The sequence below is a fragment of the Aphelocoma coerulescens genome, chromosome 5, assembly GCF_041296385.1.
Source record: "Aphelocoma coerulescens isolate FSJ_1873_10779 chromosome 5, UR_Acoe_1.0, whole genome shotgun sequence".
Taxonomy (NCBI): Eukaryota; Metazoa; Chordata; class Aves; order Passeriformes; family Corvidae; genus Aphelocoma; species Aphelocoma coerulescens.
This window is the reverse complement of record NC_091019.1, coordinates 27,452,607-27,464,764: the sequence shown is the minus strand read 5'-3', so window position 1 is coordinate 27,464,764 and position 12,158 is coordinate 27,452,607. Positions and strand designations below refer to the sequence as shown.

The following is a 12,158-nucleotide window of genomic DNA, read 5'->3' as shown; positions in this document are numbered from 1 at the left end:
CATGTTTCCACCAGGCAGAGGGCTCAGGGGAGATAGGCAGTATTCTGTTCTGGGCAGTGTTGCTAGCAGAAGTGCTGGGGAGGGTGTTTAGGTTGTGCTCAGTGTGGCTGAGAGATCAAGAAGTGACAAGGGGAGAGGTAGTGGTGGGGGTGAAAGGATTGGAATCTCCTACAGTTGAACAATGCTCATGGGAAACAATTAAAACTACTTTTAACAAAAAATCCCCCCTAAACCTAAGGATTTCAAAACTGGACATTAAAGTAGTAGTTTAGGTATAGCATAGCACTAGGTCATTTTGTCTGGAGGCCAGAATTGATGACACAATGCCCTAACAACTGGCTTTGGGGACTGACTGATGGTGCTGCAGCTGGAGTAACAAGTCCTATACAACAAGCGGGATCAGAACAGATTTTGTGCCCCTATAAATGCTGCATTTAATTAATGGCTTGGATTTAATCTGCTTCTTACTGCATAAAATAGATTGACATTTTTCAGCTTTTTCAGGCCTTATTTTCCATTAACTGATAATGAAGGGTTGAGGAGAAGTTATAATCCAAATGCCAACAACTGAGGTTGCGGGTTGTATTTGTATTTCGTGTATATTTGAAAAACTCCTGGCTCCCGCGGCCTGCGCAGGGCTGGTCTCTGCCCTTCTGCCCGGGGCAGACCAGCGGGACGGGCGATTGCCATGCCAGAGGAGGCCGCGGAAAGGCTCGGAGGGTCCGGTCATCCAAGCCCTGGCAGCTGCCCGCGGCCACCCCCGCACCGCCTCGGACACGGACTCTGCCAAGGGTGGGGGGGGTGGGCCTCGGTCCCCGGAGCAGGGGTCGGGCGCTGCGGCGGGGGTTCCGGGACCCCCGTGAGGCCGTGCCCGGGGGATGCCGCGGAACGGGACGGAGCCCGGCGCGGTGCCGCGGCGCGGGGGGCGCGGGCCCCGTGTCCCTTCCGGGGGCGGTGCCGCGGGCGGCGGCCCCAGCCGGGCTGCAGGGAAGCGCCCGCCCCTGCCGCCCCCGGCGCGGTAAGATGGCGGCCGCGGCTCAGGCGCTGAGCGGCACCGGGCTGCTCTTGGCCGCCGCCGCCCTCGCCCTCCTGGCCGTGGCCATCGGCACCGACTCCTGGTACGAGACGGACGCGCGGCGGCACCGCGAGCGCTGCCGCGGCTTCGGCCACAAGCGCAGCGACCCGCCCGGCTCCATGTCGGCGCCCAGCTCGCACCTGCCGCTCCGCGCCCGACCCCCGCGGGCGCTCCTGCCCGGGCGACCCCCGGCCCCCGCCCCGGCCGCCGCCGCCGCTTCCGCCGCGCTGGACTCGCACTGCGGCCGCCGCTTCAACTCCACAGTCTCGGGGCTCTGGAGGCGCTGCCACCGTGCGGGCTACGAGCCGGACAGCGAGGAGCTCATCCGGAAAGGTGCGGGGGCGGGGGGCGGTGGCGGCCCCGCCGCTGTCCGTGGTGCTGAGCGCGGTGTCGGCGCGGTCCCGCCGGGGTGCCGGGGCTGCGGGCGGGGTGGCGGCCGCCGCTGCCGGGGCGAGACCGGGCGGGCGGGCGGGCGCGGATGGAGCCCCGACGGACGCGTGGCTCCCGGTGTCCTGGCGTGCGGGAGGGGGCGAGCGCGGCCCTGACCCCATCCCGGGGTCTTGTGCTCCTCCCTCTCTACTAAAAATGCTGCAGTGCTGGGTGGGACCACGTCCTCGGAGAGCCCCTTCGCGGGCCCAGTGCAGGGCCTGACTCTCGGTGGGCATCCTCCTAACCCTGGCACTTTCTTCTAATTGAGTGCTGAGAAATGAGCAGTGTTGTTTATAGCGCTGTGATTTTTGCAGCAAGGTGAAAGGGACCTGTTGTTCCCGTTCTAGCATGAGGGAGTTCTCATTGCTGCAGTAGATTGCCAGGCTTTCAGATGGCAGATGTCACTCAGGGCCCTCGGGGTGACGGGAGAGAAAGCTATGGATCTTCTACTATTGTGGCACATGGTACAAAGCCAAGCAGGCCATGAAGTGTGAATAAAAGTCCTGCATTTGATGGTACAAATAATGTAGTGGGCTGACCCATGAAGTCAACGGGTTATGTATGGTTAATGATAAATAACAGGACTTACTGTTCCAGCAGGTACATATTAGCACAGAGAGAGTAGGAGTTGGGAAAAGTGCTTCCATTGAGGCACAAAATGGAAATGCTATCTTAAGAAAGCAAGCGCAGTTCTTCAGCTTGGCTTCCAACTGTGACGCCAGTCCTGCACAGCAGAGGCTGGATAGACTGGCACTGTGAATCTCAGCTCGTCTTTGTCCCTTCTTTCCAGTGCACAGCAGTGACTCTTACCTCTAGAAACTCTAGTGCTGTGTGCTTAGCTTCTTTCTCTATTTATTCTCCTAGGATCCATTTTATGCGATTTCATTTTTATTTCAATGCTGAACTCCTTTCACTGAAAGGGAACTCATTAATTTTTTTCTATTAATTGTGGCTCTCGTGTAAAATACTTATCTATTTTTTTGCTTCACATCAAGTAAAATGCTTTCAGCTCCTATTAAGATTAGCTAAGATGGGAGGAAGGGATGGGAAGAATACTAGTTTGGTCCTCAATACTTCTCTTTCTGAGGTATTTTCCCAACGCTACAACAGTCACATAGAGAGGCTAGAGTCTGCATTCTGCATGCATGAGGGCATTAGAGGGTGGGGAATGGTCTTCCTCGGTGTTTGATGTGTAAAACTGGAAGGACTCTACATCCAAAATGTTTTGTCTATTTCATTTCCTTTTTTCCCCCAGCTGTTCTAATAAAAGACCTTGCCTTTCCCTACAAAAAGCCTTGTTCCCCTTATATTCTTTGCCTATTAGGTCTGCAGTTGCTACTGTAAAGATTTATGTGTCATCTTTTAGAGGGAAATTATTAATAATAGTTCTTGTAGAATCAGATCCTTAAATAGATATGACTCTCTTATCCCTTCTCCTGACCTGCTTTACTAGCAGCCTTTCCTCATTCCCACTGTGTCTGTCTTTTCTCTGACAACTGTGATTAAGCAGCCTTTTCTGACTGATGGTCAGGTGTGGCTGCATCTGAGCTGTTCTCTCAAGCATGGTACCAGATCTGGGGCTTCTGAAAAGGAAAAGCAGGTATTTTTTTTCCCTGGTGTGACCTGAAGATCACTACTGTGCACTGCTGAAAGTCCTGCTTCCTCCTCAATTTGCATTAAGTTTTCAGCTATCTCTTTGATGATGTATGAGGCCTTTCTTTATTCCTAGTATTCCTTAATCTAGATATTTTTATAGGGTTTTAGTGATAAAAGGAGTAAATTTTTTTTTTTCACAGTTCTGTGGTAATTTTGGTTTGGGTTTATAGTCTCCATTTCTTCTAGTCTCTCTGGAATAAGATTTCTTTCCTTTCTGTGTCTCTCTTGAATTCTGAATAAATTACTTAAGTCCATAAATATGCTTATCCATTTAGATAATTCAATGGATTTCTAGTTCTGTATTTATCTACTGCTATTAATACAAAGCAGTTTCATGGAAACTTTCATACTTGAGCATTGTAGCTAATGATGCATGTAGAAACATCCATTTCTATATCTAGGATATTAAAAAAAGCAAAATATATTCACGTCATATATTTAAAAGGAAAAAAACGAAAATGTAGTGCAAAACTGAGAAGTGGGAAATGTTTAAATGTAAGATGGAAATGATATGTGGGATTTTTCTTAAAATGCAAAATCACTATTTTGGAACTGTGAAAAAATACACAGTTTCATTTAAAAAAATACAATTAAAAGGCAAAAGAAAAAATAATGTACAAAACCACATGGGGGAAATGGAGATTAGCAATCAGTAAGAGACAGAAGCCAAAGAACTGAACCATTTGGTGGAGAAACAGAGAGGATCTCTGTGCATGTATAAGGAGGGGTTCTCTGAGTGTAAGAACATGAGCACTACATGTCGTCTTGTAGAGCCTGTGCTATGTGGATTCCACATTCAATAACTGATGCTACAACAAAAACCATATGCATGGAGTGTTCTTAAGTAGTAAGGTCCTGCAGGGATTTATTATATCTTGTTTAGGGATCTTCTCTACCTATTAGGAGAGTAAAAAAATGTTGCTTGCGAAATGGTGACAGTAGAAAATGATTAATTGGGAAAGGCCCATTCTAATAGGCTGCTTTGGATAACTTGGTGGGCTCATTGAACAACATGAGCTTTAACATCCCTAAATGGAAGGAATTAAGAAATAAAAGGTTCTTCACTGTTGATAAACCAGGGATTTTATTGCTTTTTAGGCTTGCTCTGAAAAGTCTCTGGGATGGGACAGGTACATCTCGTATATACTGGGCAGAAAAGGCTCCCTGGTACCACAATGTAGCTGAGAAAGTGAGGAGAGCCACTGGGTGCTTAAGCAGAGGAACACAACAGTTTGAGGCAGTAGTGAGGCCCTTGAGAGAAAACTGCTCAGTCCTGGTGTCTGTACTTCCCATTCTTTCCGACTGATGATAAATTGGAAGAGTTACAGGATTGACTGTGAGGTCTGTAGAGGATCTATTACAGTGGCATGTTTAATAAACTTGATCTGTTTGGTCATGGCCCTTGGTAAGTATGATCTGTCAGTGTGATCTGTAAGAGTTCTTGTGGTATTTTGAAGGAAGGTTGATTTATTTGGTCTGGTGGCCCTTGGGTGACGATGTGGACAGAGTGAACACATGGCTGTGATGCTCCTCACAGTCCTGGGCAGAAATGGTAGGAAAATGCCAGGGAGCTTCAATGGCCACTTGGTCCTGGGGCATGAGGGAGGGGAGGGGAGGGCGAGGCCTCACATGGTAGTTAACTGGCCATGGCTGTTCATGGGCAGGAGTGGGTCTCCCAGCTGAGTGAGAGTCAAACTGCTCTGATTCTGGGCCACGGAGCAGAACTGAAAATGAACCCCTCCATTTCTTCATAAACCTCCGGCACATTGTGTAGAGAAAACCTGCATGTTTCAAAGTTGGAGACAAAAACTAATCTGAAAGTCAGGGTGTGCTAAATCCAGGATTACAAACTGAATGTATCACAGCAGGGTTGGTGTTTCCATGTTTCTAGCAGCTTAGCAACAAGGGGCCTGTGCTCTGCCTGGCTATCTGGCTATTCTAGCAAGAATTCTCTGACCTTTCATGTCCTTCATATTCAGTCAGGAGAAAGGACTCGTCCAGAGACACTCACATGTACTCTTCCAAGGGTTATGTGAGTTCCAAGGAGAACCTGTCTGCAGTTGCAGTCCTGAGGGGTAAAAAAAACCACATTGAAGACAAGGTGTTAGAAACAATGTTGGCTGTGAGAAGGCACAGGCATGTAGCTGGGCCATGAAAGTGTCAGTGTGACACTGCTGGATGCAGTTCACTGCAGTTCATGTTTATTTTTAATCAAGAAAATTGTACATGCAGTTTGACTCTCACAGTGTTCTTTTAAGGTCCTTAGAAATGCTGGGATCAGGCTGTCCATCTAACCTTTTTCTTGGATGTGTGCTTTATGGTAAGCTAATGACCTGTGCACCTGCCTCCTTCTGTCCTGTATTCCCAATGTACTCATGTGCCAAAACAGACAATGCTCACTTGTTGTTCACCACATGACTGTTCTATTCAAGCCCTTGTCTGAAGGCAAAGGTTTTGATTTTTGCAGGCTTTCTTATGGTGCTTGTCCGAGTGTGTTGTAAACAAAAGGGAAATCACTTTGCTAGCAGGTTTCTGAAATGGAGGGCAGGATGCTGTCCCTATTTTATAGACTGTAATTTCAGGTATGTAAGGCTCAGGTCCAAGGACTTACTGGAGTACCTTTGAAATACTTTTTACTTCATAATAACTTTGGGACTGCAAACCTGATTTTGATTATTACTTTTTTTCTTGAGTACTTAGAGAACAAGGTGTTACATGACTTCAGACGCAGTCCTGTGGAGTACCTGGCCATATTCGCATCATATCTGCATGGCATCTCTGCAAGTGAGACCTAGAGATTCACTCAAAAAATGGGAAACATGAACTAGTGATGGCAAATGCAAAATCCAGCTACTGAAGGTTGCCTGGCTGCGTGTTACAATTTTCTGGGTGAAAGTGGGTAGATACTCAGCTGAGAGATCACCCTCACTGCTTCCCTGATCCCCTTACTCTCTTGCCTGCCTATTTCAGCTGTCCTAGCACATCTACAGAGAGAGGCCTCCCTTGTTCTGCCTTTAGTGGCTCACACTCAAGAGTGGGTCCAGCCTGTGCTCTCGGGAAAATGGAATCTTGTTGGAAAAATGGCTTGTGCTGGTGTAATCAAAGGCTGTCACCAAGCCTGTGGATTAGCGGTCAGCACTGAGCAAAAGCTGTGAAATCTGTGCACTCCTGAGGTTTTTTTTTTTTTGCAAACTTGCTGTTTTAATGTAATAGTATGTGCTACCTATATAAAATTAGCACTTTGAATTCTGGGGAAGAAAGGATTAGGATAACAGTTTTTAAACCAGAGGCAGAAGGAATTGATATCCAAGAATTTCTAAATAACCAGATTTGTATGAGAAGGTGGAGAGGTTTTAGTTTTAGTTTACATGTTAAACTCTTGGAATAATAAAGAGCAAATATTTTTCTCAGTGACAGCTGAGAAGTCCATAGCTTTGATCATAAGGGATATACGTCTCTAGTCTTTGCTTTTTCTTTAATGAGCTATAAAAATAGTAATCCTTGCTCTTGTTTAAAATACTGCTTCATATGTACTACTTTTATGATCAGGAAGTGTAAGGGCATAGATCATACTTTTAATGAATCCAGTGCATTATAATCTGAAATCTGATGTCATTAGTTTGTTCTATATACATATTTCTGAACAACACATGCAAGTCGTTTCAACATTGAAATTGAGTTCAGTTAGCAGTTACAGGAAATTTGATTAGATACTGTGATGTGCTGTATATGGCTCTTAACTCAGCAGCCTTTGCAAATGAACTGGCACCCTCTGTCACTGGGTTGTCTTGCTGATCATTGGCTCAGGTGGCTCTACAGCCTTGTCCTGAGGTAACTGCAAGGAGGGAGCACTGCTCAGCACAGAGGGCCACTGGCTGCAGGTGAAGGGCAGCAACTCTGTGTATGGTGTACACCTGGAAGTGCTCTGTGGTGCTGGGGGAGCAGCAGGGAGCCACATCAAGGGAAGAGGGTGGAGGGAAGCACAGCTGAGAATGCCAGCCACTTGAATTGTGAGGAAATTCAGATCACCTTCCCCTCCCTGGCCTGATGGCTGGAATTGCCTGGACCTCTCGTATGCAATTTATAATCTTGTGAAATGGGGGCTTCCTCTCTGCAGGTCCTTGCAGAAACCAGGTCAGTACAGTGCCAGTGAACATTGCTAGAGAACAAAATCATGCTTCTCATTGCTGTGGGAGCCACACAAAGCTCAGTTCTTCTCCTGGGTTTTCTGGTGTCTGTTTGTTCACCAGCTTAATTAGCTCACTGGCCAGTTGATTGTTTCTGAATGGTTCTTCTGCTCCAGTGTTCAAATAGCAGTAATGACCCTGTAGTCATTGTTTAAGAGGAACTTTTTGTACTATTTGGCTCTTTTACCTTTCTGGTTGCTCTCTTCTACCCCATCATCCATGTTTATTCTCCCCCATTTTCTAAATGAAAAATCCCTTTCAAGAAGAGCGTGTTTGTAAGTTCAGGTTTACATCTGAGGTGCACTTTTCTTTCAGCTATAATGGAAACAAGCCTACCTGGGTACTATTGTTCACTGAAAGTAAAGCAAAGAGCCAATGACTATTGGAGTGAATTCAAAATATTCTCCTATGCAGTTCACTTCCCAGCATTCATTCAAAATTTTCAGTGTTTCAACTCTGTCTTCTCAGAGATGAAGTGGTCCTGTTGGTACTTGGCCATGTTCTTGTCTCCTTAGACATCCCAAAGAGATCGTAGCAGTTCCTCTAGAAAGCTTCTGGAGATGTTCTTGGTGACTGTCATTACTGTTTAACTTCAGCTGTTGCTTCTTGGAGGGTCAGCACCTGGCTCCTGCTTTGCCAGTGTTCCTTTGTAGGTTCTCTCCCCTCCTAATCCCAAATCCTTTGAAGTAAACAGCTCCTTTTTGGTTACATTTGCTCTGTTGCTGAACTGAGGCTTCCCCTATGCGAGCTCTGCCAGGCCAGCCAACTCAGCAGCAAGTGCAAGGCACGGGGGTTTCATGGTGTTTCACACTGATGTCTCTTTACAGGAGTTATTCAGCGCTGCACTGCTGTGAAGTACCACTACACCTCCAGCTCTCTGCCTCGCAACTTACCCATCAACATCACCAACACCATCCGGCAGGATGAGTGGCACGCGCTCCGTAAGTAGCCCAGAGCAGGGCACAAGGATGTTTGGATTACTTAATGCCTTAATGCAATGCTGGCTGAGGGCTCGGAATCACTTGTCTAAGCATGGCACTGGGCTCTAAGCATAGATACAGATTGATTAGTGAGGAAATACAAGCAGCTAACTGTATAATTGGAAGGAGACATGAGATTTGGATTCAACATAGCCCCTGTCATGTGAGAGTCAGTGCCAAGGAAATCCTAGTTCAGCTGGAGACTGAACTAGGAGACAAGAACAGCAATTTTACTGGGGATAACAAAGTGCTGTTCATGTCACTGGTACCCAAGCCCAAGCTTTTTTTTTAGAGCTTGTTACTGGAGTTGTTCCCATAATACTGTATTGATCTGCTGTCTGCTTCTGTTGTCTCACTATTCCTCTTTTCACTTCACATTGTTGCCTCTCATGCACTAATCCTTTAGTCCTCTTCAGTGTCCTCTCTTGCTTCTTTTGCTTCTATTTTCAGCAGACACTCTCCGTACAAACTCTATCTCAAAGAAAGACACCACACCAAATAAAAGAAAAAAAAACCCTTGCAGTACTAACATGAGTTCATGATACACCCCTTCTCTCCCATGCTGGGGAGTGTTTGGCTGGTACTCCTCTTGATCAGGACAGAAAGGCTGTGCAGTTGCACAGTGCCCAGCACAATGGAGGCAATTTAGATGGATTCCTTTAGTTTCAGTGTAATGGGAAAACTACCTACCTCAAAGAAGCTACAGGAGGAGAAGTCCATGGTTGAAGTATAAACTTTAGAACCAGTAAATCCACATCTGTCTGGGCTCTCTCCTGGCTGTTCTCCCTAGGTGCTGCCACCTTCATGTTTTTGTCTTGCTTTTCTCCTTTTTCTTTCTTCAGATCTGCGGAGGATGACAGCTGGCTTCATTGGCATGGCAGTCTCCATCATCCTGTTTGGGTGGATCATTGGTGTGCTGGGCTGCTGCAAACAGCAGGAGCTCATGCAGTACGTGGCTGGGCTGCTCTTCCTAATGGGAGGTGAGAGCCTTTCACTTCTGCTCAAGTCACCACATTCAGTATTACTGTCCTGTAAAAGTAATGTCAGCAGCCACACAAAGCAGTTACTTAGTGCAGCAAACTCTCAGCACAGTGCAGTTACCACTGCAGGACCTGTGCTTGCATGGGTATTTGCATGTTTCTCAGTAGACCCCACTGTATGTGTATGAGCCTTCTGCTCTAGAGAGCTGGTGTGTAGCCATGGGGACCATGTGCACAATGAGCACTCCTCTGGCTTGCTCCAAATGTGCAGCCTGTGGCTCCTGTCAGACAGCTCAGCTCAGTTTTCCCTAGGAATCATAACAAACAAACATAAGTTAATGTAGAGCACCTTTCTGGTACTCAAAGATGCTTAGATCTTCGTGTAGTGATGAAGTCCAAACCCAGCCAAGCCTGGGAGAACACTGGCCCAGTGATAAGAATGTGAGCTCAGTGCTTGCCAGGGCTGTTACATCTATTTGTCCTGGATGGGAGCAGACTTTCTGTATGACCAAATGTTTTTCTGAATGTTGATTTTTCAACTCGAAAATTGGCAGTATAGACCTGGAGTCTTGTGTACTAGTGTATATTAAACATACTAGAGCGCCTTGTGCCTTCTTAGGCTTTTTTCTCCTCTGTATAGGTGTTTAGTGAATTTGTAGCAGATAACAAAAACCTGGGCACTCTCTATGGGTCTAGGGTACAGCTGGCAGAAGTCTGGGTGTTCCTAGTGGAAACCAAGCAGTGCTGTGCTTTGCAGCCCTGGGATTCAGTGAGCTAATTACCGTTCATAGAAGAAACTGCCCAAGTACTGTCTGGAACCTGATGACATTAATCACTGGAAATAGTCTCAGGAGAATCAAAGCATGATGAACTATGACTGAGTTCAAAATTGCAATGAAAGGAGCTAAGGCAATATTGGTTATTTGTGAAGTGAGGTATGCCGTAGTCCTACATATTTTCCCTTTTTTTTTCCTCTGCCTTATCAGGAGAGTGGCTGGTAGGACTGCAGAAAAAACCCCAAGGGTAATTCTTGATTTTGAAAATTCATGACTTTGAAAATACCAAGGGAAAAAAACAGAGCATAATTAACCTGTCTGAGGGCAGTGTAGAACCCTCTTGCTTTTCTCCTGCAGGTACTTGCTGTATCATCTCACTCTGCACATGCGTAGCTGGGATCAATTTTGAGTTATCCCGCTATCCTCGCTACGTCTATGGGCTGCCAGAGGACATCAGTCATGGCTATGGCTGGTCCATGTTCTGTGCCTGGGGGGGCTTGGGCCTCACCCTGCTGGCTGGGTTCCTCTGCACATTGGCCCCATCACTCAACACCTCCCGGGCATCTGTACAAAAACCCAGACAAGAAAATGGGGCCGTGTGACCCCAGAGGGAGTGAGAAGAGACTCTGGAAAGCGCAGCCTGGGCAGAGCTGTGGGTTAACACCAGGAAGAGGTGGCATGTCAGCGCATGGAGAGCAGTGCCAGAGCTGTTGAAATGCCAGCCCATGGGACACTGCTACAGCCTCCAGTCGCAGACACGGACATTGCAAGTAACTCCAGGTTTGAATTATTGGCAACTTGATCATTGATGGTTTAAGGGGGACAGTTCTTTCAATTTGTTTTTCTTCTGTTTACAAGGGATTAAGTCCAAGGTTGTGTCTTTCTTTGTGCTGTTTTTTGAACTGTACCTCCATGGTCCTGTAATTGTCCAGTTGTAAGGGATGTTTACGCACCAACTCTATTGCTGCAGGTCTGTGTAATTCAGACCCAATTTAGGGCAAGGAGCTAAGTGAAGTTGGCTTGAACACTTTTGCAACAGGCATGTCTAGTGTTAGCTCAGGCCATCCTTTCCCAAAAGAACCTTGATCTAAGCTGAGGTTTAGGCCAAAGAATTAGCCCATTCTTAGTATTTATTTAAATCAGAAACCTGTGCTATTCCATGCTGTGGATTCAGCTATTAACTCACTACTCAAACTGTTTCCAAAAGGAGCTAGCTGACTTTTCTTGCAGCAAGACTGCAAGAAAACTCTTATGGACTTTGGGAAAGCAGAGGAAAGTTTTTCTCAGCTTCTTACACAGTTAAGGTTACTCATTTGGCTAACATACCCAAGATATATATGCAACATGCAGCTTTTAACTATTCCACCAGAGGTACATTTCTCAAAATATATCATAGTTTGAGCTGCCAGGATCAACTTTCACTTCTGAACTAACTTGTGGGTGCAACTCCTGTTCTGTGAAAGGAGATGAGTAATTCTCCCTGAGCTCAAATAACAGTACTGCTAAAATAGCAGATGTACAGCCCCCTCTAATATTAGTGTCCAAAGGAACCACAGTGTATTTTCCTCAGGAACATGTGGCTTCTGTTCAGTTCTCCACTCACCCCCTTCCAGTGTCAAATGCCCCCGAGCACAGCGTGTGTAGAACAAGCATGTTCTGCTGGAACAAGATCCCTCTCCAAAATGAGCACTAAGGACCTTGGTACCAGCACAAGTACTAGGGCTAACTCAGGAACATCAGCCAAAATACTTTGGAGTGCATTTTTCTTTCATTGAGCTATTATTTTTTTCCTCTCACATCCCCGCCCCTCTCCCAAGCGTTCAAAAACTGCACAGGTGAAGATGAGATGGCCAGCATTTGGAGATGTTTACATTGTATTTAAAATACAATACAGTGGCATGTAAGATACTTAATGCTAAAGTCAGTGTATTTATGAAAAGTGTAATTTTTAAATGGAAGTTGTAATTCTCAACTGGCATTAAAAGTACTGAAAGACTTGCTCAGTGGATGAAACCTCGAATTCTTTATGATTAATATCCATACCAGCAACAGTGTTAAAGCTTCAAGAATTACGT

General features: G+C 46.2%; 1 protein-coding gene across 1 annotated transcript; it reads left to right on the top strand.

Moving 5' to 3' along the window:
• Nucleotides 1–1,023: 1,023 nt before the first annotated feature.
• On the top strand, nt 1,024–12,086 carry LOC138111440 (transmembrane protein 178B-like). The gene is made up of 4 exons (XM_069017237.1): nt 1,024–1,408; nt 8,175–8,288; nt 9,170–9,307; nt 10,441–12,086. Exons 1-4 carry the CDS (start codon nt 1,024–1,026, stop codon nt 10,683–10,685), a joined length of 882 nt encoding a protein of 293 aa, XP_068873338.1. The 3' UTR covers nt 10,686–12,086.
• Nucleotides 12,087–12,158: the final 72 nt, after the last annotated feature.

What these genes read in the sequence shown, in the direction of transcription:
- LOC138111440 (XM_069017237.1), top strand. Translation starts at nt 1,024, where the DNA reads ATGGCGGCCGCGGCTCAGGCGCTGAGCGGCACCGGGCTGCTCTTGGCC. An exon ending in GGATGAGTGGCACGCGCTCC is followed by an intron (nt 8,289 to 9,169) that starts GTAAGTAGCCCA and finishes TTCTTTCTTCAG; the next exon opens with ATCTGCGGAGGATGACAGCT. An exon ending in GCTGCTCTTCCTAATGGGAG is followed by an intron (nt 9,308 to 10,440) that starts GTGAGAGCCTTT and finishes TTTCTCCTGCAG; the next exon opens with GTACTTGCTGTATCATCTCA.